Source organism: Mastigoproctus giganteus, chromosome 3 (genome assembly GCF_048544385.1).
Source record: "Mastigoproctus giganteus isolate SK-2022 chromosome 3, ASM4854438v1, whole genome shotgun sequence".
In the NCBI taxonomy this organism is placed as follows: Eukaryota; Metazoa; Arthropoda; class Arachnida; order Uropygi; family Thelyphonidae; genus Mastigoproctus; species Mastigoproctus giganteus.
In genome coordinates, this window is record NC_143577.1 from 210,569,403 (window position 1) to 210,597,331 (window position 27,929).

General features: G+C 36.5%; 1 protein-coding gene across 3 annotated transcripts in view; it reads left to right on the forward strand.

Annotated features, from left to right (window-relative positions):
- smg (sterile alpha motif domain containing protein 4 smaug) overlaps positions 1-26,669 on the forward strand; it is a 522,350-nt gene extending 495,681 nt beyond the window's left edge. For all 3 annotated transcript variants that reach the window (XM_090369606.1, XM_090369605.1, XM_090369604.1), the window contains 2 exons: positions 14,360-14,441; positions 24,885-26,669. In XM_090369606.1, the coding sequence (XP_090225732.1) occupies positions 14,360-14,436 (77 nt within the window). In that variant the 3' untranslated portion in view covers positions 14,437-14,441; positions 24,885-26,669. The remainder of the gene's footprint in view (positions 1-14,359; positions 14,442-24,884) is intronic.
- Positions 26,670-27,929: the final 1,260 nt, after the last annotated feature.

Here is a 27,929-nt window from a genome sequence, read left to right on the forward strand (position 1 = left end):
TACACATGTGCATATTCAGTTAACTGAATAAAATTGCAGTTGATGTCAACATTTCAGATCCGTTATGCGATTTTGTTCTCAAGACAAACTACATCTACGGTATAGCAACTTCTCTTGAATGGAATCCCAGAGAGCAGTGGAACATTGATATCAATTTCTGGTTCATTTAACTGAATTTTCTTTGTAGAAAATCTTTTTCCACCTTTCTGTATCAATCAGTATAACATTTAATCTGTAAATATATGGAATGTTCACTTCATATTCAGAAATTCAATATAATTTTCATGTGATGACTTCTGTGTATTGAAACATACTGTTAGATAATAGCCAGCTGAATCTTTACAGCTGTTATATGCAAGAAAGAGGGTGGTAATCAATGGGTGCTGCTCTTCGTGGACTAATGTTATTAGTGGAGTCCCACAGGGTTCAGTGTTAGGTCCACTGTTGTTTTGTATATTTATCAATGATATTGATGAAGGTATATCAGGCTTAATGTCGAAGTTTGCAGATGATACAAAGGTTGGCAGGGTTGTTAATCACAGTAATGGCAGTGTGCTACTGCAACAGGATTCGGATAATTTGGGCAGATGGGCTAAGAAGTGGCAACTGAAGTGTAACCTTGACAAATGCAAAGTACTGCATATTGGTAGAAGTAACCCCAGAGAAACGTACCAACTGTGTGTGCTACACTTAAGGCGGTAGAAAATGAAAAAGACCTGGGAGTAATTGTGCAGTCAGATATGAAGTTTTCTGAGCAATGCAGACAGGCTGCCAGAGCAGGTCATGGGGGTTTTGTCAGTGATATATAGGAATTTTGCTAGCAGGGAGAAGGAGATGATTGTCCCTCTGTATAAGGCAGTGGTCAGGCCACTCCTTGAGTACTGCGTACAGGTCTGGAGGCCTCATTTTAGGAAGGATATAGATTTACTTGAGCGTGTACAGAGAAGAGCAACAAGATTGGTGAGGGCAATGAAGGGATCCCTTACCAAGAGAGGCTTAAGTTCTGCAAATTGCAGTGGCTGGAGACTAGGCACCTGCATGGTGGTCTGATTGAGGTGTATAAAGCCTTGAATGGGTTGAGCGCTCTGAATTCTGATGGGATCCTTCCACTTGTTCAGATTACAAACCTAAGGGGGCATAAATTCAAATTAAGAAAGGACAGATGTAGAATAGATGTGTGGAAATTTGCCTTTAGCCAGCAGCTGGAACAAACTTCCATCTCTCATTGTGGAAGTTGATAGGTTAAATAAATTTAAGGAGGAACTGGACAGGCATTTGGAGGGAATGGTGTTTTTTTTTTTTTGGCTGATGCTGCATAAGCTCATACACTTGTTTTCTTGCATCATATGCCACTACTACTAAAACTGGTCACTGGAAGCCGAGATTAGCAAAAAAGGCTTTGTTTTAAAAAAAAAAAAAACAGCCATCCTTTTATTAATTGTTTGATTTATGCAAGAATAGAAGTTTCTCTCAATTATGGTCCCATTGGGTCTCTGTGGGAACTGCTTTGTTTATTGTGGCTACAGTCAGTATGGTTGTAGCCAGATCTAGCCTTCTTTAATTTCTCACCAGTTTCATAAAGAGTTGAAGAATATGAAAGAACAGATAGGTTTAATGGTAGGGGAAAGGGGGGGTGAGAACACCTGTATCCTCAATTATCTGACTTGTTTATTTAATTCATTTCTATGAAATGATGATTGCTTCAATTAAATATCCCTTCATTATCATTTTAACTATCTGCATAATTTGTATTAAAATAAGTATGCCCATTAAACAAAAAAAAAAAAAATTGTTAGCATCTTAAAATAAAGAAGTTGGCTTGTTAAGAAGAAATGTCTTTCTTATACAACTAACTCAATTTCTCCTCATTGTGTGACCATTGGTGACAGTCCCTATTAATATGTGGTGAGGCCAGTAACAGGAGAAAAAGGGCCATTACCCTGGGGCAGAAAGGAGTAAACATGGAATATACAATCAAGTTTTCTCTGCACCTGTGTTGGAAAACCTTAAACTGGTTAACAATTTTGGTTTCTGGACACTTGTTAATCATCTTTCAATAGAGATTTAACCTGGACCTCAAAAGCAGAAACAATATTCAAAATGCTTTACTTCATCATTAACTAACATCTAATAATGGCTTCCTTGTCACTGAAAAATTATTTCAGTGACTGAGGTGTAGAACTATAAAACATCTTCATGATTATGGTTTTAGAAGTCACCTGCTGTACTCCTAATAAAAAACTTATGCTGTTAAAAACCTTTCAGATTGGATACCAAGATTCACAACCATTTCAACAAGAATATGGTATTCTGCAGGATTTTGATCCTTACTTTAAACATTTTTTGCCACTAAACTCTTATAAAACATACCAAATTTAGTAAACTTTATCTATGCAGATAGACTGACCATATCACTCACAGTGTATGCCTGCAGTTGAGACTATTTGGGAACAATAAATAAAATAGAAACGGACAAAGAACAGTTTACAGAATTTTGCAGAAAACAGCCATAATGCACATTTTGCAGAAAATGTAAAAGGTGTCCAGATACCTCTTGAATACAATGTCAGTTTTCTGGGACTAACTTCAATTAGACTTAATTTTCTAGACTATTTGATAGGCTATGATAATTACACTTTATTTATACTGAGCACTGGTTGTACTTGACTACAGTAACCTGGTTTAGCACTTGGAAATCTGAGTGCTCTGTCCCTCGATATGGGCATCTGTTCCTGGTGATGGGATACACAGCATATCAGTTGGACGTGTTTCATATGCTACAACACCTGAAAACTCGGAAAGGAGAATTCAAGTGGTAGAGGAGCACAGCTTCAACACACCATTTTGGCTTGCCAAAGATCAGTAAGCTGGTGTTCACTTGCAAGGGACAGGATTTAGCTAAGCAAAGATGCAGGTATGGTGCTCAAGTGACCCAGATGTTCACTCCCAAATGTATATATTGTTTGCTGAGTAGCAGATATCCCTTTGGGGTCTGATGGGTGAAGAGTCCAGAACTGAAACCTTATCAAGTCCATCACCAAGATACTTAGCTCACTCACCTTCTAGTAAGATAAAAACGCATAGGGAAAATGTCACCCTTCTTTATTCAGAAGGAAGGCTGTCCAAAAGTTGTAAAACATCTGCATTCTGGAGGACATTCACATTTAAACAAAATGTGAGAAGCACTCAACAGCTCAGTCACCTCCATTAAGGGAATGCCAATTATAGTAACATCCCATAAGACAACTCATCTCCAAACATCTCAGTGTGGGATCTTTTTGAGGAAACCTTTTGAACTGGAAATGCACAGTGACAGTACAACACATTTTCATATGTAGGGATAGAATCTGTTGCCCACGAAAAAACCTCATCCTTATTTTCAATACAGTCTCTTAATTCAGTCACAGTTGAATATCTTCACTGTCCACTGTAGCCATATGGACCAAATCCTTTAAGTGTGATAACAACACTTGCAAGAAACCTTCATATGCTCAGGTTTCAAGATGATGTTCCATCAGAACACAGTGAAGACTATTTCACTTAAATCTCATTTACTCTTATCATGCACTTTTTACCTCACAAAAACCTGCACAGGAGGACCCCCCTTTTCCACCAAAACCCTGGTAAAAGGAAACTGCAGAAAACCGAAGTACATCCTGAAACAAAGTAATGGAGTTGAGGTGAAAGAGGTACTGTCTGCACTCATTTGCTGAGGAAGAAATAGGCATAGGTCAATAGCCAATTTTCCAAAAAAAAATGAAGAGAGAAGTCCACCAAGATTACACTTTATTTATACTGAGCACTGGTTGTACTTGATCCACCCAGCCCAGATGATGGCTGCATTCCTACAGTAGAATATAGCCATTGGCATGGATTCTGGCAAAATATAGATGCCATTGGGGCACTAATAGAAAAGCAGGAACAAGTTTACTTTTGATTTCAGGAGAGACACTATCTAAAAACAAATGACTCCAGCTTGCATAAGCATTTGTAAGGATAAAAATAACGATGGTCCCAGTCATGGAGAAGTTGCTATCCTTATGGGCAACCAGACCCCCATTTCGTTTCAGCCTTTGCTACTCAACACAGGCAGTATCAGTTAAACTTGCATTTGCGTTTCTATTGGGTTTGTGCCATCTATTTGTCATCTGGGACAGACATCCCTTGTATTCTGCTACCTTTTCCACATGCCTACATGTATCTTCCATTAATCTATCTGCCCCCTTTCTCTCCTGTCTTCTCTTTGGAGGTACAGGAGAATCCACATGAAAGTGATTTCCCCATAACTATTCTACTTAGTAGAGGATTGATCATGTTGACTGAATAGCCTTCCAACATCTGACAGATTTTGACATGACTACAGTCATTTAGGATCTGAACGATGTTGCAGTGACATTTCAGAAAATATCCATGTAGCTGCAACTGCAATTTCAAAAACATCTTCCCAGTTTCTATCATTTCCAAAACTGTAGTAGAATGTAAAATGTGCAGCAGAAAAAAAAGCCCAAAACAATGCTTACAAGGTGTTATCAAAAGGTTTGTACCCTTGGCTAGAAATAATAGCCCTAGAAAGAAACTTCACAGAAACTTTAATCCTTTTCTATGTACCCTGCAAGTATAGTAACACATTTCTCCCATCTGTGGATCAGTTATTTAATTTGGGTTTGGTCATAGAAGTCTGCATTTTGCCTGAAACCACGATTCCACTTCATTGATAATGTCCTGAGACGAATCAAAGTGGCATCCACACAATGGTTTCTTAGTTTCTCAAAACAAGAAGTCTGACAGTGCTAGATCAGGAGAATAGGGTGGGTGGGTGCTGCAGTAGTTTGAAGCCACACTGGGCAATAAAGTTGATTATGGCAACGGCCGTGTGAGCCAGTGCATTGTCTGACAGAAGATGGACACCTTTTGGTTAACATTCCATGCCTTTTCACCTTCAAGGCATTGCATAACTTTCAAAGGATTTCTGTAGTATTCTCCATTAAATGTGGAACCACGAGGTAGCTAATCTGTCAGGATAACCCCTTTTCTGTCCAAAATCATGGACAACATCACCTTCTTTGCAAATGGAGTGGTCTTTGCCCTTTTGGGAGGTGGGGAGGTGTTGCTGCTTCCACTGCTTTGACATGTCTTTAGTCTCCAGATCATACTGGTACACCCAGCATTTGTAATTTGTCACCAATCGATCAAAAATGTTCTTAACATCTGCATTACACGACAACAGTTGGCAAGAACATTTGACATTGCTTCTGCAAAGGTGTCAGCAATCTTGGAACCCATTGTGCAGAGACCTTAGACGTGCAGATGGTCATATAAAATGCTGTGGGCAGACCCATAACTAATTCCCACGGCATTTGCGACGAAATGAATTGTCACATCTGTCACTCGGCACCAGCTGCTCAACCTTTGTGACCATCTCATTGTCTGTGGATGTTGATGGCCTTCCTTCGCTTAGTTAATCAAAGACACTTGTATGACTGCCCTGGAACTCCCATTTCCACCTTTTTACAGTGTCATAGGATAGACAATTCTGCCCATACTCAGATTTCATTTCTTTGTCAATTTCCTGAGCTTTCTTGCCCTGAAATGCAGAAACTTGATCATTGCTCGATACTCCACTTCGTTAACCATAGCAGCCTTCCTCAGATTTTGGACTCCACCCCTGGAGTACTATCACTTACGGGAATGAAATTTCACACGTTAGTTATTGAATATGTAGACAACTTATGTTAAAAACTGCATCTTCCTACTGGTGTTGCATCTGAGTCAGGGTATGAACTGTTCGATACCTCCTTGTTTTAATGAAGTTTTCCCCCCATGGCTGATCTCAACCATTAAACATGCATCTACTTATACATATTGTCTAAAGCCAAAAGGAATTGCGAATTTGTTTTACTTCTAAAACAAAATCCAGAAAGTGAAGGGAAAATACACATCAGACCCACATTGATTCTGAAATATAATGATGTACTATTGCATGTTCAACTGCATTAAGCAGTGCTCTTGGGCAACAATTTTTTAACATAGCTGTATCATCTTGCTCCCATTTCTGAAACTGAGAAATATACTTAATTTGGCATCATGGGATTTTTACCCATACAGTGGGCCATTTACTAGGGTTAAAAATTTATTTCAGCCAAAATCCACCCAGAGAAACAGTCAGTTGACATTCCTATGTCCATCCCTCCAGTGCTCCACAATCACCAAAACAGTGATAAAGAAAAGTTCAGAAAAGCAGATGTGCTCCTTACAATACAGGAAGTAATAATGTAGAAGAAGTTAGAGGTACTAGATGACTCAGTTTTGGATCTCTTTGCCAGGGAAGAGATACAGGACAGCACACATATTCTGAAAAAATAAAAATAAAAAATAAATCAAAGCCTGAGAAAAAACTAAGCCCTCAGCACTTTGGAAGCCAACAAACAGATCTACCAAGCCCAAATAATGGTCAAATTCATACAATGGAATTGTAATGGATTCTGAATGTTGGAAAACAAAGGTCCTGCTTCATAGGCACCAGCCAGTTTGTCTGTGTTTGCAGTTAATGGCAAATGAGGACCTTACTTTGCAGAATGTCAGCCTAAGACAGTCATGCTCATAATGGAGTTGCCATCCTAGTTGGTAATCATATCCATTTCCAAATAATTGCTCTTACTACAAGTATAGAAGCAGTTGCTTTTCCTCTTTTTTTAGAATTTCTTTTAAGTCTGTTCTGTATATTTTCCACCTAGGATCGACATCTCCCAGACAGACCTTGATGATCTTATTATGCAACTGCCTATTTCTGTTCTCTTATTAGGAGATCTTAATGGATATACTACCCTTTAGAGTAGTGCAGACACTGAAACGAAAGACCATAAAATAGTGCATGCTCGAAAATGAGATCTCTCTTCTAAGTGTGAGAAAAAACCTAAACATGCCTACCCATACGTTTACAATCATTGATCTATCTTTATGTTCCCTTTCTCTCCTCTTTGTTTAATGTTAGGTTGAAGAAAATCTCTATGATTGTGATCACTTCCCTGTAATATCTGTCCTTAGCTGAGAAAAGACTGTCAAGGATATTGCAGTGGAAGTTTGATAAGGTTTGCCTGGAATGCCTTTCAACATTTGCACAGTTTGACATCACAAGTCAGCCAGGAGCCCATCAATGATGCAGTTATGAACATTACAGAAGTTAATTGTTCATGCAGCAGCAATTGCAATTCTGAAAACATACACTGTTTCCACCACATGCCAAACCTTGGTGTAATTCAGAATGTACAGCAGCAAGAAAAGGCCAAAACAAGGTGTGGGAAATATTCCACTGATATCCCATTACAGAAAATTAAGTCTTTAAATATGCACTTGTCACATTTGGTGTCAATCTAAGGGAATCTTGGATCAGTTTTACTTCATCTATAACCCACTCTATTAGCTCAAAAGTTCCAGAAAATATCCACCATACCCCTCTGTTAACCTAGAATGCAATCGATGTGGAAATTGCTGATCCCACTGCAGTTGCAAATACTCTGGGGGGAAAAAACCTTTGCAAAAACAATTCTACTTTAATATTATTCTCCCCACAGTTCCTGGACTTAAAAGGGGAGAGGGAAAAAAAAAAAAAAAAAACATTCTTGGTTACCCAAACAAGTGACATTGGGCCAGGTGACATCCACTATGAAATAAAACTACTCCAACACTTACCTGTGATACTTCCCTGATAGAAGGTACTTTCTTTATCATCTTCTCTCCACAAAAGTATTAAATATAGTTTATAGCCCCTGAGAGATACCTTTGCTGTCCAAGTGCTTCCTTTCATATTTCATCTTATGTCATTTTTGTTTTATATATATTTTTTTTTTTTGTGTACCTATCTATCCTCCCTTTTCCTTTTCTGAGCACTTTCAGTACATCCCCAATATTGTGGTGTTTTAAACTGTGATTTAATATGTGCAGATGACTTTTTCTGGCTGGTTTCTAAGAAGCCAAGTCATACAACACATCCCTGTCTTAAGAAAAACTTTTAAAATCAACGACATACGGACTAGTTTTCATTCAACCGTGCAGTCTAGTTGCAGCTGTTCACCTGCTTGCTGTAGAATATGAGTGAGCTAGAACCTTGATTCATCAGACCAGGCAACTCTTTTCCAATTGTCCAATGTCCAGAAATGGTAGTCTCATGCCCACTGCACAGAAGTACCAATGACAGTTGGTCAACATGGGCACATGAACAGGTTGCATATCTGCAAGATCATCTGCTGGATGGTGTGCTTGCAAATGTTTCTCTGTGTGACCTGGTTATAGTCTGCTGAGGGATAGTGAGCCATCTGTTGTCCCAGACAGCATGGGTAAACTGCCATTCACTTAGACTCTCAGCCTGTGGTGATATTCCTGTCCTGGCATGTTGGGTGGTTGTGTGTCCTCTTCAGACCATTCATGCCACACCTTCACTATGCAAACCCTCAAAAAACCAATAATGCCTGCAGCTACTGAGATTCTGTCCCTGGGCTTCATACTGACAAAGTGACAGGCTCTGCCCATGCCAGCACTGTATATGCTGTGCCAGTCAGTAATGTTTTTGAGTACGAGAGTTTCCTGTGCGGACGTGCCTTTCTGCCGCTACTGGAACAGAGAAGTTTTTTTCTGATTTATTTTCTGCTTTATTAGTTTAAATTGACATATTAACTTATTTCTAGAGTAGCTTTATATTCCTATTTACGGTACTTAAAGTTAAAGTAACTTAATAGAGATTTGTAGGTATTACTTAGTATCGGAAAGGGTATCAAATACACGTGTTTACCGTTCATAAACAGCCGCCATTGTTACGTGAAAATTAATCAGTAAATCTATTAATCTTGTCGAACTTCATTGGCAATTAAATTGTACTTTTAACTATACATATAATCACTTAGGTTACGGAACATATATAATTAGTAAAAATAAATAATTAATACATAACTTGATACAGAAGTTATATAAAGGGATTTCGTAGATAACACTCGTTACTGAAACGCGATACAGCATATCCGGAATTCGATAGCATTAGCTTTGTATAGTATAGTGAATAATATAATATTGTCAATTAATCAGTAGATCTATTAATCTTGTTAAACTTCATTGTCAATTAAATTGTTCTTTTAACTATATATATATAACGGCTTAGAGTACAAACGTAACAAATAATTAATACATACTTGATACGGAAGTTATATAAAGGGAACTCATAGATAACACTCGATACTGAAAAATAAATATAGCGTTATAACTGTGTTAAGATACAAGTTTAAGGTTTTAATTTTGTTCTGAAATTGTAATTTTACTGACATTTAAATCGAAATCATGACTCTGACCAGAGCAGCAAAGCAAAAGGCTCAAGCTAATGGGAGTGCTGTGACTCAGGGAGAACTGAGGGGGGCAGTTGCCCTCTGAATCACAGCCTTTTAAGATGCACTGTTTGCTTGATGTTTGCGGAGCAATCGGGTACGGGACATGATACTGCCATGGGGGATGTCTTTGTGTGTGCACGATGCAAGGAGTGCAAGGAAATTAGGCGACAACTCGGCGTTGTTATGGGCCTATATGAGACCTTGAAGGACAGGGTGGATGCCCTCGAAGGAAATACATTGAGGGGCCCATCAAGCTCTCAGCTGCCCACATCAACGCCAGAGCTTGCACTTGGTCATCTTGCAACACAGAGGCAGCCCCCAAGGCAGAATGCGCTGGTCCCACAGGAACTAGTAGTTGTTGGTGACTCTATTGTCAGGGAAACGGGGAACATGCTTTGTAAAAAGGATAGGTGGAACAGGACCAGGGTATGTCTGCCAGGGGCAAGGGTTGATGACGTTGTAGAGCAGATATCATCTTTTAAGGGCACAAAAGGTGATATAGTTGTACACGTTGGCACTAATGACATTAAGAGTAGGAGACCAGCGGAATTACTTAACAAGTACAGGTCACTGTTGAAAAAAAGCCGTGAAGTAGAGTTAAATTTGAAAGTGTCTGCAATTCTGCCCAGACACGATAGGAGGGAGTATATGATGAGAGCCTTGTCGATCAATTCGGCCCTGGAAAGATTGTGCAAGGCTCAAGGGGTAGAATTTTTTTCAGCCTGGAATGTACTTGTTAACAGGAGAGATTGCTTCTACAGGGATGGGATACACTTAAATAGAAAGGGTGCAAGAATATTTGCTGATGCTATTGAGGCAGTGTTAGGTGGGTCGGAAAACTGCTAGCTTGGGGGGAGACAAAGACTAATGGATTAACAGTAGCCACTGGCAGAGGTGAAAGAGATTCTTGCACTGCTTCTATTGGAATGAGCAGAAGCCTGAAAAACAAGATGCAGGATATTTCAGAGACTGCTGGAAGTCATTGTGATACAAGTAAACACATGGGTTGTGTTAGGGTAGCTAAGAATAAAAACAAGTGCAGGTATACTTGCGTGTACACCAATGCTAGGAGTTTAGTAAATAAATTTGATGAATTTGAGGTATTGCTCAAAACATCAAAGGCAGATATTGTTGGGATATCAGAGACGTGGTGTCACACAGATATAAGGAATGCAGAACTGGAATTTGGGGAGTACAGTGTGTATAGAAAGGATAGACAGGACAGGAGGGGAGGAGGGGTTATGCTATTAGTTAAAAAAACACATAAAATCCAAGGAAGTGAAGCCAGTCGACATTGATGGACAGTGCAGTGTCGAGTCAGTTTGGTGTGACATAAGCATAGGTAAATCAAAATTGAGAGTAGGAGTGTGCTATAGGCCTAATGACTCTGATGAGTATAATAAGATACTGTACAGGGAAATAGAATGGGCCAGTAAATCAGAGAGTCTTATAATGGGGAAATTTTAATTTCCCAGATATTGACTGGAATTTGTGGGTTGATCACTCACACACTAGCAGGGCTTTTGTGGATTTATTGGATGATTGTTTTCTACATCAGCATGTTCGGGAGGCAACTAGAGGGAGTAATACTCTTGATCTGATTATCAGTAGTGATTCTTCATGCATTAGGAATCTGCAGATAAAGGAACCACTGGGTGGCAGTGATCACAGTGTGCTGAAGTGGGATTTACTCAAGGAGGTAACTACCATCAGAGGCAAAGGGAAGGGTTTTTGCTTTCGTAAAGGCGACTATGATGGTCTGAGACAGTATTTAAATTCTATACAGTGGGACCAACTGATGATGTTACCAACAGCAAATTCAAAATGGGAATCATTCAAGGAACTAATCTTGGAAGCTACCAGGCTTTACATACCAACCAAGAAATATTGTTCAAGGTTCAGGCCTAAATGGTTGTCAGATGAACTAATGAGACATATGGAAGAGAAGAAAAATGCATGGGATACATACAAATTAATGGGTGACATGGAAGCCTATGATAGATATAAGTTGGTCTGTAACCAAGTCACAAAGGAAATTAGGCAGGCAAAGGCAGATTATGAGAAATCCTTGGCAAAGGACGCAAAGAAAAACAGAAAAGAGTTCTTTACCTATTTAAACTCAAGACGGAAAGGGATGAATCAGATTGGTCCACTGGATGTTGATGGTTCAACAGTTGAGGATCCTGCTCAGGTGGCTAACAATCTAAACGAGTATTTTGCATCTACATTCACACATGAGGAGTTATTCAGGAAGGGGAATGTCGTAGGTGAAGTAAACATTGGCAGTGAGCTAGATTATTTTCTAATAACTGAGGGGAAAGTGGAGGAGAAATTGCTGAGGATAAACATAAAAAAGGCACCAGGGGTGGATGGGATCTATCCAGTTATATTAAAGGAGGCAGCAAAGGAAGTAAGCAAACCCCTAGCCATAATTATGAGAGCTTCTTTGGACTCAGGGGAGGTACCCATGGACTGGAGATGTGCAAATGTAACCCCAATTCACAAAGGAGGATCAAAGGCTGACACAAGTAATTACAGACCTGTTAGTTTAACTTCGGTTCCAGGAAAATTAATGGAGGCACTGGTTAAAGAAGCACTGCAGGATCATCTGGACAAGAATTCAGTTATAGCTCAGACACAGCATGGTTTTGTTAAGGGCAGGTCTTGTCTGACCAATTTGATTGGATACTATGATGTAGTCACAAAAGAACTGGATGCAGGGAATAACTTTGATATTATATATTTGGATCTTAGAAAGGCTTTTGATACTGTTGTGCATGGAAGACTGCTGCACAAATTGGAGAAGTGTGGCATTGGAGGCAAATTGCTGCTATGGATAAAGGGATGGTTGAGTGGCAGAAGACAGAGAGTGGTAATCAATGGACACTGCTCAACGTGGACTAATGTTTTAGTGGAGTTCCTCAGGGTTCAGTGTTGGGTCCATTGTTGTTTTCTGTATTTATAAATGATATTGATGATGGTGTATCAGGCTTAATGTCCAAGTTTGCAGATGATACCAAGGTTGGCAGGGTTGTTAAGGACACTACTGATACTATGCTGCTGCAACAGGATCTGGAAAGGTTGAGCAGATGGGCTGAGAGGTGGCAAATGAAGTTTAACATTGACAAATGTAAAGTACTACATATGGGAAACAGTAACCCCAGATCAACGTATCAACTCTGTGGCTGGCAGTGGTAGAGAATGTAAAGGACCTGGGGGTAATTGTGCAGGCAGATATGAAGTTCTCTGAGCAGTGCAGACGAGCTGCAAGAGTAGCTCATGGTGTCTTGTCAATGATATACAGGAATTTTTCTAGCAGGGATAAGGATGTGATTATTCCCTTGTATAAGGCATTGGTCAGGCCACACCTTGAGTACTGTATACAGGTCTGGAGGCCTCATTTCAAGAAGGATGTAGAGCTGCTCGAACAAGTACAGAGAAGGGCAACAAGATTAGTGAATGGAACAAAGGGTTGCTCTTACGAAGAAAGGCTTAAGTTTTGCAAATTACAGAGCCTGGAAACTAGGCATCGGCGAGGTGATCTGATAGAGGTGTATAAGGCTTTGAATGGCTTGAGCATGCTCAATGCCAATGGGATTCTTCCTCTTGCTCAGAATAATCACCTGAGAGGGCATAAATTCAAATTGAGGAAGGACGGATGTCGGATAGATGTGCGGAAATTTGCCTTTAGCCAGCGGGCAGTTGGTTTGTGGAATAGACTCCCATCGCTTGTTGTTGAAGTTGATAGCCTAAATAAATTTAAGGCTCAGCTGGACAGGTATTTCGAATGAACGGAGGGGTGAAATGGGAGTAGTGTTTTTTTTTTTTTTTTGGCTGATGCTGAATAAGCTTGCTTTCTTTCATCATATGCCTCTGCTAATGCTAATGTCCTGCCTATGTGCTGTGAGATATTGCCACTCATGGAGATGGGTGCTCATAATGTGTTTTTGGTTAATGAGTTTATATGTGTGCCTGTTTTTGCTCTTAGTAATGCATAACTCATGTATTTGCTTGTCCCATGTGGACCCTAGTTGTAATCCCTGACACCTTTCTTTCCAGGCTGCTGCATGTATCATAGGTACCAGTCAGTTTGTCTGTGTCAGTGCAAGAATCACTTTTACCTCTGTTTGCAGCTGCTGTTAATCTACTAGTCTGTATATTTCTATAAGCTAGCAGTTAGTTTGAGATGTCAGTTCATATATCTATCAGTTTGTACAAATCATATATGAAATACTTCCCACATTGATATTTTTAGATACATTTTCATTGACAAAGTTTCTACAACTTTTGCAAAAATTCAATTCTATACAACAAAATAGGCTTTTTATTTTTAGTGCTCATTAACTCTGTGTCAGCCTTATACATTCCGGCCAACCACCAAAGGAATTTCTTAAGTCCTCATGTAAGGCCAATCTCAAACCTCAGGCAGAGGTGCATAGTTTTTCCCCATGCACCCTCTGCAGAGTTTCGAGATTTTTCATGAAAATCGGCATGTGAACACACTTCTACAGACATACTAGACTTATGGCTATGAACACATGCTTGGTTGTTAGTATCAATATTTATTTTATTTTTGTTTATTTGTATAGTTATAATGTTAATTATTTTAAATTCGGGATAAAATAATTAAAATAACATACATGAGGATTTTGAACTGAATAAGATTTAACTCTAAACAATTGATTGTTGATTTACCATGTAAGGTGCCCCTTTCTTTTTTTAAAAAAAAAAAAAAAAAAATTCTAGATGAACACCAACATTCTGTTTTGAACTTTCTCCCTTGCCATCTTCAAGGAATGATTTGGCCAGTAGTTTTAAATGATATAATTGGTTGCCTTTGCATACCTTTCATCTTTAAAATTTCCAATCCCAAATCATCCCAGTGTTGGAATATGGAGTTATGATTCTTTGTTTTTGTTGGAAGTAACCATTAATTTTACTACTTTTTTTCCCTCTATTAAATGACTCCTATATTAATATTTCAACAGATTCTGCCAATGATCCTGAAATAAACACCAGATTGGAGTCTCTTTGTATCAGTGTGACTGAACATGCCCTTGGATAATTATGGTAATTATGATTTAAATTAAAGAAACATTTTACTATAGGAGATGCCACAAAAGATGAAGGAAAATTATGCATGTACAGGGTGGCCATAATTGAAGTATCCTTATTCAGAGCTCTCTGTAGCTCTATATAATAACCAAAATGCCACCAAAATTAGTATGTATTCAAGGCATGGGGAGAAGGATCCCGTTTAAGAAAAAAAAGTTACAAAATCTGCTGATAGGGGATAATATGGCATATATTACAAAATTTTTTGTGCTTTTTGCAAAAATACAAAAACTGAACCGCCACTAAAGTTTTTTTTTTTTTTTTTTTTTTTTTTTTTTTAAATCCAAGCTGAAAAATAAGACCTAAAAGAGCAGAAAATTTGCATAAAACTGAATTAATTTATCCAGCAGCATAGAGCTATAAAAGCACAACACGAACATTGCAAGCATATTCTGTAAGTTTTATTTATCTACAAGTTTTATTGTTAACAATGCATCTCACTCTGCCTGATTGCACTTTAATTGCGAAGTTATTCTACATTAATGGATGTAATGCAGCGGCCGCTCTGTGTGAATTTAGATGCTGTAAGAACTTACGTTGAGGTCCTTTATCAGCTGCAGCAGCTAGGAGGATGATTAACAAATTTGAGGGAACTCTGTCCTTTGTTAAGCCTGGAATAGGAAGGAAGCCTGTTTCACCTCAGGTAGCAGAGGAAGTTGCAATGGCTATTGTCCACCGATCCATGGATACTGCTGTTGGAATTAGTAGCAGCGCATGGGAAGTAGTGAGGAAATTGGATGTCCCATATTGCACTGTGTGGAAAATTCTTCTTAAACTAACCCAATATTATCCATACAACATCAGTCGCCAGCAGCAGCTGCAAAGAGATGATCCTGAAAAACGAATGGCATTTGCTCTAACATTTTTGGCCAGAATGGAAGTGGACGATGCCTGGCCATGGAGCATTCTTTGGGGAGATGAGGCCCATTTTGATCTCAATGGGACTGTCAACACTCAAAACTGCCGAATATGGGCTTCAGAAGCACTGCATGCTATTCAGCAAATCCCATTGCACTTGCCAAACATCACCAGCTGGTGTGGTGACTTCTAATTTCATCCTATTGCCATGATTTTTTCAAGGAATTGCACCCAGCAGGAGCAGCCACCTGTTCCGTTACAGCACAAAGATCTCACATGCTGAGCAGTTTCATTATTTCTCAACCGGAGCAAAGAGGATGCCTAGATGAGTTTTTTTTTTTTTTTTTTTTGCAAGATGGGGCTCCTTATATCACACGACCAGTACAGCAGCTTCTCCGGCATCACTTTGCTGCAGAAAGAGTCAGTTTTTCATTTCCCATTGCATGACCATCATGTTCACCTGACCCTACACTGTGATTTTTGCTGTGAGGTCACTTTGAAGGCCAATGTCTATTGCAGAAGTGTCCCTAACCTGGCTGTCTTAAAGGACACTGTAATGCAGCTTCTGCAAAACATTACTCCAGAGATATTGCTTTCTGCAGTCGAGCACACTGTGCATTGAATGCAATTTCTGGTCCAGAACAATGGTAATCGCATCGAAAACCATCAGCGACATCATTGACCATCGGGAGTAAACAGAGTGAGTTTGGAGCTGTCAAACTATTTCTTCTGGCAGTTTAGTTGTTTCTTTTTATTTATGCTCTTTGCAAAAAAAAATTTGTAATTTCATTAAGGTTTGTCTTATTTGTTGATGCTTTGTCACGTCTTTCCTCTTGTACAGTGCCATATTATCCCCCATCGGCAGATTTTGGGACTTTTTCCCCCCTACGGGATCCTTCTCCCCATGCCTTGAGTAGTTTACTTACTAATTGTGGTGCCATTCCACTTATTACTTAGAGCTACAGAGAGCTCTGAATAGGAATACTTTAATTATGACCACCCTGTATAAATTATAAAAATTCAACAATCAAACTTAATGTGTTGCTTCTTGGCAGAAGCAAAGATTGATAAAAAAAATATCACAGAAGATCATGTTTTCATTGAAATATGATCTTTTCAAAATTATTCTATTATGTTTTGTTGAATAATTTATTTTATTAGAATTGATAATTGTTTTAGATATGATACAAAGGACTTTATAACTTTATGATCTGAATTGTTCTGGGATCAAATGTGAAAACAAAAATTAATAATACCACAAAGCAAACTCTTTGCCTTAATACCATAAAGTTTCTTAAATTCTGTATTTTTCCCCCCTTAATTTCATTAATAAACATGGCTGTTATAAAACAACTGAGAATAGTTTGCTATAATTGTTAGTTGGCCACAAAAAAAAAACATTTTTATTCTGTAGGTTTTCATTTTTAGTGCATATGATACAGCCCAGGGAAGAAAACTCCTCAGTTTAAAAGCAATAAAGATTAATAAAAAAAAATTGTATGTTAATTAAAGATATACATTGAAAAGAATGTTTTCAAGTAAATTTTTAATCTAGAAATAAAAGACAATATCGAATGTCAGAACTGGTTAATGCAGTAAACTTCACTGTAAGATGTTTTATTCATGTAGTTTTAAAAAGAAGAAAAAAAAAAGTTTGTATTGCCATTGAGGTGATTTGAATGCTGGTATGATCTATATAGCTTCAAATATTAACTCATAGGAGTTGAATGACATCATGAATAAATTTTATAAATTATGCACTTATTTAGCAGCCAGAAACTTTCAGTTGTGAATGCCAGAGGCACATTTCCTTCCTTATGGCAGTCTAAAGTCTGATAGCTCCAAACAGTTCATACTTGGCAAATTGCCAGACTGGGTTTTAAGAAGAGTTAAATATTTAAAATTAAATATAATCATATTGCATTATCCAGTAACACTGTTTAGAGAACATGGCTTCCAGTACTTTTCAGTATCACTGAAGGTAAAGAAATAATTTGCAGATCAGTTGTATCAACTTTAATGCAGAACCTACCAATTGCTATTATGAAAAATTATGAATACAGTGGTGAATAAGTTTTCTGATATATAGGGACATATATCAGAAAACTTGCCTAGACACGTACTCTATATATATGTTGCAGTGCCAACTCTATTGTCTCATATATGCTGCACATATGCTAGTAGTCCCCTCAGGCAGTCAGTGGCAACAGTGTTCAGTTATTCTTAATTCCATCCTGAAAATATGACGTGATAGCTTTTCAAACTTTTCATTTCACAATTTATTTTGTACCCCTTTAAATACGATCGAAAATGTATTTGCATCTTGGTTATAAATCATTGCCAACAACATGCGTTATGTTTGGCAGCATGTTTTGTCTCATTTAGCAAATGATTTCATTGGTTTTGAATTGCAAATTAAGACAATTTCCGAAGACATTGTGAAGATCAGGAAAGACTTGGGATTCAAAACTTTGGACACTGCAATGTACATGACTGCATTGACTCACATGCAAATAACTTAGACGATGCAACTCTCCTTGAAATTGAAGAGAAAATTGCATATGAAGAAGAAGAAAACAATTCTGAAGTGGCACCAAAAGAATTTTCAGCAGAATTGAAAGTTTTTTTTTGGGGCTTGACATGACCTGCAAGGCAATTATGGATGTAGCATCCAGATACAGCAAATTTTATAAGATGGGATTCAATGCTGCAAAGACCGAGGAAAAAGAAGAGATGACTTCGCCAAACTTCATTTTTGAAATATCCAAATAAACAGCTTTTTTCTCATCTCACAATGTTACCTTTTCATTAATAAAATTTTTGCAATATTTTTATTTCAAATCCTTTTAATTGGCTATCAAGTACAAATCATTTATAGATTTATTGTAATTTGTTTATAGACTGTTTCTCTGGTACGCATTCATTTAAAACCCATTATAATTATACCTCAATCAGCATGGTTTCACAGAACAGTTTCGGTGTTATCAGTGCTATGCGGAGTGTTGCTGTATAACACATTATCCGAAGTCATTCTTTACATTTTAATAATTCCTCATTGTAATGCTTGAGTATCAGAGAATATTCAACAAGATGAAGGGAAAAAACAACTAAATTCAATCTTTTTCTGGTGCAGTTTTGGAAATGCTCTTGATAGCAAAGTCTGAAGAGCTGTCATTGTTGTAAACAAAACTTTTACTGTTTCTGAAGATCTTCAAACTATTGTACATTATCTTTATTGAATCTCTTTTTAAAAAAAAACTGCTTTTTCTCAAATCTATTTTCCTCTGGTTTTGGCCAATAAAATTTATTTTCTTCCTGCCAGTAAGTATCCAGTCTCCAGCTTTATGGAAGTCAAGAGTTGCAGCAGTGAAATTTAGATCATAAGACTAATAATCTTAAGTTGGAAAAAAATGGATAATTTAGACCTGTCCAAATTTGTATAATATTCATCACTTATGTTGTTAATAGTCAAACGTGTATAATTCCATCTGTTTCCCAGGATGTCTTCAAGTTTGTAGGTATAATCAGTGCATTTCTGCCAGTCACTGAGAGGTAACTGAATGAGGTTAAATTTTCAATGTCAGCAAGTTAAGGTCAGGTTATATTTTCTTGTTTGACATTATTTGTGCTGAGATTAATTCAGTTGGATTCAAATTGCAAGGACAAGGATGGTACTCAAATTATTGCTGATTTAAATCAATTTTGTCAATCATATCTTTGTTCTTGCTTTTATTAGCATTAACATTTGTAGAGTCATACAATGCAAGAAAGCAAGCTTATACAGCATGAGCCAAAAAAAAAAAAAAAACCCCAAAAAAAGTAGTCTACTATCCTAATAAAGATCATGTGGAAGAGAACAAGGAATTTGATTACCCTTCCTAATATCTGCTCATTTTGATGTGTTGGCAGTTCCCCTTTTACATTTCAGTTATCATGGATAACATCATTGTTAAATGATGTTATCCATGATAACTGAATTTTGAATGTTCCTATCCATTTTGTTTTAATAATTATTGGAATTGGTAACTAAAAATTACAATTTTGTATAAAACTGTAACATAGTGTTGACCTTTTTCTGGAGTTACTTTCAACCCTTAGTGCTGCTTCATGCACCAAGGATTGAAAGTACCTCTGTTGATATGTTACAATCTTTACATGCACAATTTCAGCTGAGGTGAAGTTTCAATATGACTGTTTAGTGCTGTCTGTAATTCTGACCACTGCAATTTGCATGTACATTTGTTATGCATGCTTTAATTTCTTTCATCTTTTTTGCTGATATATTTTGTTAGTTCACACTAAAAGAAATTATTGTAATAGTAAATTTCTATAACTGAAGAACAGCCAGTGGTTTAAACTACCTTCATCTTATAGTTTTTTCATTCTATATTCATGAATTGAGTAATTTAATCCTTATTTCCTTAACTTTTTTTTTTTTCAGTTAAAACAAAAAAACCTAATTGCTATATTAGTTTTTTTTTAAAAAAAAAACTGCAGTAATTATTGTACTGTCTAATGCCATTATAATATTTTGCTTTTGAAAAGGTGATTACAGTGCTTAGTTCTTAAATTCTCTTTAGTGGGACCAACTGATACCAGATGCAATTGCTAAATAAATATTCAGAGAAGTAGGTTTTTATAACAAATAAGCGATTGTTCAAGTTTCAGCCTAAGCAGGAAATAAAAGTGAGTGTGAGAGAGAGAGAGAGAGAGAGAGATTGGGTTACTTCAGGGATTAGGCAGGTTGAGAAACCCCTAGGAAAAGAAGAAAAAAAAGTAGCAATTTTTTTATTTTTAATTGCTCGTGTTAATACTGGAAGGAACAGGATAAGCCCACTGGTTCACTAAATATGATTGGCATCACTATTTATGATCCTGTACAAATTGCTGACAAAATGAATAAATATTTTCTGACTACATTCACACATGAAATAGTTTTTTATTGAAAGGAATACCAGAAGTATAACAATTTTAACTGTGAATTGCATGATTTTATGATAATTGGAAGAGAAATTACTGAAGCTAAAAGTAAATGTACTTGGGGCTTGATGCCTTAGATTCAGGGTTGTCCTTCCTCTCTGTGTGTGTGCGTTCTTCTCTGGTCAATAATCAGAGGGGGAACCTGTGAACTTTACTTTTGTGCCAACAAAGTAATGAAGTTGATAGGGAGGGAAGCAATACAGAGATTTACTAAGGGGAAATGCCTGACCAATCTGATTAGGTACTATGAATTACAGTAATACCCCGACTTACGCGAACTCGGAGTTATGCGGTTCTCGATTTTTTTCGTTTGGCAACGCTGCCGCCCACTATCTTCAAGGTCGTTTTTCATATGTTATCGATATATGGTGCGACGGCGGAGAATGAGAGCGAAAGATGAACAAAATTCAACTTTGCTGCTTTTATGTTTTTTATATCAGTGAAGGGGAAACACATTTCACCATAATAACGTAAAAACCAACAATTCAAACTATCGGTATAATCGCAAATGCAATTAGATAGTTTACTACCAGTTTATAACAGATTTCACTAGCAGAAACGCAACTGGATTTTTACTGTTTTATGGTAGTAACCCCTAGAAATGTGAGGTGTTAATAGTGTATCTCTGCCTTTATGGTGTTGTATATTCAGTTGCTACATGCGCGCAGCTTTGTTTATGCGTATCAAGCGTGCCTCCTCGTTTTGTAATTGTGCTTTATTCCCTAAAAATGAGTAAAATACTTAATTAAAAGGTGTGAAAAGGAAGCGTCCTGGTGAAGACTGCAGATTCTGAGAGAAAAAGAAAAGCAATTATCGATAAACAGAGGTGGACTGGTTCAAAAATTCTTACCCGGGAAAATTTAGTGGCCTCATACTATGGTTTATGGCCAAAATCACACTGGCCCACCGGGGTTTCCCCGGTAAGGCTTATGGCCAGTCCGCCTCTGTCTATAGAGAAAAAAATATGAAATTGTGAAACGCTTTGAGCGAAATGAAAGACCATGTGATATTGCACGTGCTACAAGCCTAAATGAAGCAACGGCGAAAAGCACATGACAATTGCAAACTCGACAGGTTGAAAATTGAAAAGGGCTCAATTGTAAAGGGCTTAAAATTTTTAGAAAACATAGACTCCAACAAAGAACGCATTATAGCTACAAAGCAAGGAATAAAAAAAAAATTATTAGCTTGCTACGAAGAAATTCTGCGTGAAAAAAAGAACGCGCTGTGTCGTCAGACGAATTTGTTAGATTTTATGAAGCCATTGACATCGAAATAACTTTTTAACGTAAGTCATTTGTTTTTTTAATACATATTTTGTATTAATATGTATAAAGAACTGCAATTTTATTAATATTTTTCTTCTAAACTAGTGTTTTTGTTAGTCCTTGGTCCCAATTAAGCAAAATTTATATGTATTTATATGCAAAGTTGTACCCCGACTTACGCAATTCGACACGCGATTTTCATCGGACCCGCCTATCGCGTAACTTCGGGGTATTACTGACTACATTCACACATGAAATAGTTTTTTATTGAAAGGAATACCAGAAGTATAACAATTTTAACTGTGAATTGCATGATTTTATGATAATTGGAAGAGAAATTACTGAAGCTAAAAGTAAATGTACTTGGGGCTTCATGCCTTAGATTCAGGGTTGTCCTTCCTTTCTGTGTGTGCACGTTCTTCTCTGGTCAATAATCAGAGGGGGAACCTGTGAACTTTACTTTTGTGCCAACAAAGTAATGAAGTTGATAGGGAGGGAAGCAATACAGAGATTTACTAAGGGGAAATGCCTGACCAATCTGATTAGGTACTATGAATTAGTCACAAAGGAGTTCAATGCAAAATTTGGACCACTTTTGATACTGTTCCACAGTGGAACAGTGCCTGCAATATCCCAATACAAATTTAGGAAATCTCTAACAAAGAATATCAGAGCAGACATATGCAGAAGCACTGCTTTGAAAGTGAAAGGAATTGTAAAGCAAATAATTAGGTAAACTGAGATTGCCTAGTGGTTAAAGCAACAGATAATTGAGATTTGAAGACTGTATGTACAGTCAAACTTCCCTATAATGAATTCAATAAATCCAGCGAGAAAATTCATTATAGAGAAATTGTTATACAAAATCTTTTTTATTGGAAATTGTTATGAAAATGAACTTTTTTTTTTATTTTTATGTACAGTATTTTATTTCAAAAACGTACTTATTTAAATTATGTTTATACAATTTTCTGGGTAAGTATTACAAATTAAAAAAAATTGGTTAATTTTCTTTTGCATAGTACAATTAAATGTCAGATTCTTAAAACCTCATTTATTCAGAGCATTAAAAGCATTATCAGGAACATTTTCATAAAACTGTAGACTCAGACAAAATGTTTTAAAAGTGCAAATCATTTCTTTGCAAGTTGAATTTTCTATGGTTTGTTCTGATGTGACTTCAGTTTCATCGTTAATTTCTTTGTGATCATGGTCGTGTCTAACACTGTTCAGCAGTATTTCATCTTTATTTGGATGTTCTGTTGTAGCCAGATCTTGATCTATGTAAACATAACCATCCAGTGTTATGATTTTCAGTGTTTCCAGACAATTCTAATACCATCAAGTTTTTCCATTGTGAAAGCGGCAGTTCATCTTGTTTGCTGACATTCTGTATTGAATGCAAATCCCACTTTCAGAAAAACAATTCTGAATAGTGTATTCACTGACATCATTTGTCCAAACCTTTGCCAGTTTGGAGATGCAATCTCTAAGATTTATTGTAACTTCCAAGTTTCTGTTTTCTTGTAATGTATTGATAGTCTTTATCTTTTGATAATGAAATTTTAAAATTTTTAATAATGCCTTTGTCCATTGGCTGGAGTTTTGACATTATGTTTGGTGGTAAAAACAACTTCATACTTTGAAGTTAGCCAGAAATATTGACAGGATGTGCTGGAGAGTTGTCAGTAATTGCTTGTCTAGTTTTAAAAATATCACTTATCATCCATGCTTATTTTTATTAAAGGTGTAAACTTCCAATGATTTTGTGCCTCTAAAACTTTTTTTTTTTTTTTCCCCCAATGACTAAGTCTTAATTTTTCACTTCCTCTCATATTCAACAAGCAGTGATTCTTTTTGCTTTCTGCCAAAAGATTTATCATTTTAAGTGTTCTATTAGGTAAACATTGAAAGAATAAACCCATTTTGTCAACATTAAAACCAAACCACTTTTAAGGTATTGTTCCTCCAATTGTTGCAGTCTTCTTCACTTACATCAGCATTTTCTCTACAAATAAATTTTTCCACAATTCTGTGGTGCTTGCATAAAATCCTGTATGTCCAAGAGTGTGCCAATTTCGAGCTTGTTGCTTAATTATTGGACCTGATATTGCTATATTCTTTTCATGTATCATTTGCACCCATTTTATCAACATCTTTGTATACACACAACTTAATTCACTTCTTGTCTTCTGCTGCTGCTCCTTCATTTGCATTTAAAATTGATTCCTGATTTTTTAAAATTATAGATAAACTGCTTGCAGGTATTGCTATATTTCTCCACTATCTTTTTTCTTAAGACCCTGGTCAATATGAAGAATCTTAACTTTATCATTAATATTTAAACACTTTCTCTTCATTCTTTCTGCACCAGTAAAAAAAAACTTCGCTGTGCTGGCCATATAATGAATTGTTAGTACCACCTATTCAGTGATGTTTGCTTGTCAATTCAACAGTATCCTGTGACTTTTCCTATCAGTCACTTTGAAGAAACATTTGACTTTGATTTCCTTTTATTCTGCTTTCATTCATATATACATGAAAGACAATTTATTGTTAATGGATGCTGTTTTTTACTTTTCAGGGAGAAAAAAAGAGCATATAGCCTATATGATTAACAAATCATTCTAAATGAAATTTTAAATTTCATGAAACCATCTACTGGGAATCCATTTAGATAAACTATCATATGCATAATGATTGACAGAAAGGGCACATGGTATGGTTGTGGTGAGAAGCAAAAGTTACTAAAAACAGCTGCCACAGTGCACTGAAGGTTCCCCACAACAAATTGTTTTCCCCTTAGCCAACATCAGTTTACAAATCTATCCTATTTATTGCAAAGTTTATGACCAGTTTTAAGAAAACCCATTTGGTTTTATCCCTGCAACAAAAATGAAACAAAGATCCTGCTACAGGCATCAATGGACATAAGTGTTGACTAAAAGGATGATTAATTCCAGATGCTAATGAGCAATTTTGGAGGGAAGGAGGATATATATTTGAGCAGCTATTTAGCAGTAAATGCCTAAATTCCAGTATTTCCTTCAAGAATATGTAAAACAAGACCCGTAAGCATTCTTTTACAGATATGCACATTGACTGGTATCAAAGTTAATATTATTGTTTGGTTGCAAAATATTCTGTATTGATATTTCATTCTTAATGCTATTTAAGAGCAGTTGCTTTTCTAGAATGAGTTAATTTAATTTTGTTAATGTCATCTTTGTTCTGCTGTCAGACAGGAAAACTGTTATAAAATACAATAATCTTTTTACTTTTTATTTTGTAGATACCAGTTTTATTTGTTCTGAGTATAGTTTCTGCAGGACTTCAGAAGTTACAAGATTGTTGTCCATTTGCTCATGGTGCCAACGTAAACTCTCAAGTTTCGGAGAGTTTAGTACTGCAAATGATGCAGTATCCTGGGTTATTGTAAAAAAAAAAAAAGTGGTACGTGAAATTTATAACTTAGTTTTCTCCACTTTCAGAGAGCAGGCTGTTTCTCTGCTTAAGTTTTAGTGAGACAAGGAGAAATGGATTTATTTACTAAAGTGTGTAGTTGCACATTTGTAGTCTTCCAACAATTCTAGTAGCAGCTTACAGCAAGGTATTTCTGTAAGCATGCCATTGTATGTTTTATTTTACATGTGGACCAAAAACCTTTTATAATGGCAGGTGCCTTAAATCTTAAGATGCTGTGCACAAAGATACTATTTTGATATACCACAGGTTTTTGCCGTCATTTTCCTTGCTGGAAAATGGCATTTTTTTACTATGCTAATCAGAAAGATACTGATGATAATGTTAATTGTGTACGACCCAAATGCAGCATCAGTTGTTCAAAAGCATTACAGTATTCTGGCCACTGGATTTGTGATCGAGATTTCAGGAATTGTTAAAGAATATTTTTGGCTGTAGTTAAAAGCAGCTGGTATAATATCAGTTGATATTTTAATGACATACATAGATTCATGCATTGTGAAAAGTTTATAAAATGTTGACTTTTTATGGCACAACTTGTTGCCAAATGCAATAGCACTCGTCACTGCTGGATCAGTGGTCTTGTACTCAGATAAGAAAAAAGGCAGCAATTTCTTCGTGTTGCGTAGTTGGCAGTATTTCTTTTTGTCATTTCCTTACCTCAAGTTTTTATTTTGAATGTTTTAATATTTTAATGTGTTGGCTGCTACTTTTGTGAAGGCAAGATTTAAATTCTGTTCTTTAAGTTTTTACCCCTGTAGTTAAATTTAATTTTAACCCATGACAAATTTTAATTTTACATTTTCTAAATGTGAAGTATGGACTTGAGTAGTTGGCTGCTTTATTGTTGAAATTTATTGCTGTTATATCAAAATTGACAGTTTTTTTTATTCCTTCCTTAAATGGAAAACATGTAATGTTCTTCCATTTACTATGGGGTGGGTGTTTAGCCTTCATCAATTGCTTTGCCTATGTGACATCACTTGTTATGTATCTCAGACCTTTCCTTCTAATTTGAGTCGATTAGAAATTATGCATCATCTTTGTGGTTAGGCATTGGTCCTTCATTTTTTTTTTTAAATCATTATTTGACTTTCTTAAGGAATGCTGCTCAATGTTAAACTGAATACTGTTTAAATTTAAAATTGATATATTTGTATTGTCTAAATTCTAAGCAGAGTCTAAAGCCAGTACAAGGTTGCTTGCAGCCTTAACTTTGTTGTGCAGTTACCTGCATGCATTTATGATATAGCATCTTTCAGCAACTGAACATATGTGTATGTCTTATTATGATAATGTGGAAAGTTACCACAAGTTCCATGACTTAGCTGGGAGACTCAAGGTGCAAGCTCACAAATTTGAAATTACTCTCATAGGTTGTATGTTGCTGAAAAATGCTGTTACTTAAGGCTCACACTTCTCTTCTACTTTCCCCTGGAAGAAGTTGGTAGAAGGCAGCTTTTCTCTCACAAATTTCAAAATGTTTGCTTGATATACAGCTGTTTGCCTGTTCTCACGAGTGGTGAGTAATCCATTCGATTGTTTGCTTAAACAAAGCTGCCTTGTTACCTACTTTAGTGGAAACTTCTGTAAATAGTTGAATAAAAGACCTATTGTTCTATTGCTTTTTTTTTGAAAAGGAATGAAATAAAGTTTGAGATTTTTGTTGAAATTTCTTAACCACACCTACATTTATAAAACTGACTCAAAAATTAATCTACACTATCTGAATATTAGTAAAAGCTTTTTCATATTAAAGTGTAGGTTCTCTAATGAGTACATAACACATTTGCTATATGAATGTTAACAAAAGGTGAAAATGGCTGGGAGATTGTCTTCTCATTCACACCACCTGCTCAATGTTTGACTGTGCAGAAATTTCTAGCAAAAATGATTGTTCTGCACAGAAACTTTGCAAAGCTGAACTTTACAGTTTTGGAAAGTTACTGCAGTTGCAAAGTATTAAACCCAAGACTACATTCAGTGTCACCTTCCAATATATTCTGGCACTTCTACCAGTTTCCAACAGTCAGAATATTTGGAGTGACATGGAATAACTAATATTGATGTTTTAAGTATGAAGGAAGGCTGGCGTAAAAACATTTTGATTATGCATGGTTTGTACACATCTGTAATCTGGGTAATTGTGCTAATATGAATTACAAGCTCAGAAAAACAAGTCTTGTACACAAGGTAATCTGTTATATATTATATTATAACAGTGATAGTAAAACAGCACCATCACAGAAAAATATACAGGCAGCCACTCATAAATAGTTTACCCACCCGGCTAAAGTAACTAGTACCTAGCAACCCAAAGGTCGTGGGTTCGAATCCTCTGGCTTGGATCAAAGTACTGCAAAAAACCTTGGGCGGTGCATTATGGCCACAGAAGCAGATGTGCCAACAACTACTACCAAAAAAAAAAAAAAATAGTTTATTTCAAAAATTATTACAGACATTTGTTTTGTGGTAGGTCAGACACATCTAGTGGTTCAATATTAAAAAAAAAAATTTTTTTTAGTGTTAAAGAATATTTACTAATAGTTTTTTTATAGCATGGAGAAAGTTATTTTTGGGGGGGGAGATATTTAATAAATTATCTACCTACCTATGAAGGAAATGAGATGGGCAAAAATCTGTTCTTTTTCCCTTTTTCTTTAATGCAACTCCCCTGAACTTCAAATGCACTTGTTCCATTTTGTTGGCAATGAAGTCCAAAACAAATAAAATTCTTTGTCCTATCCATCAAAAAGAATGTAGAAACAGCAGACTTTGGTTCATTATCATCAGCAGAGCAATGTCCACATGTTTTTCTTGGTGTCAACAGGAAATTGTCATTGGGTGCCAGATC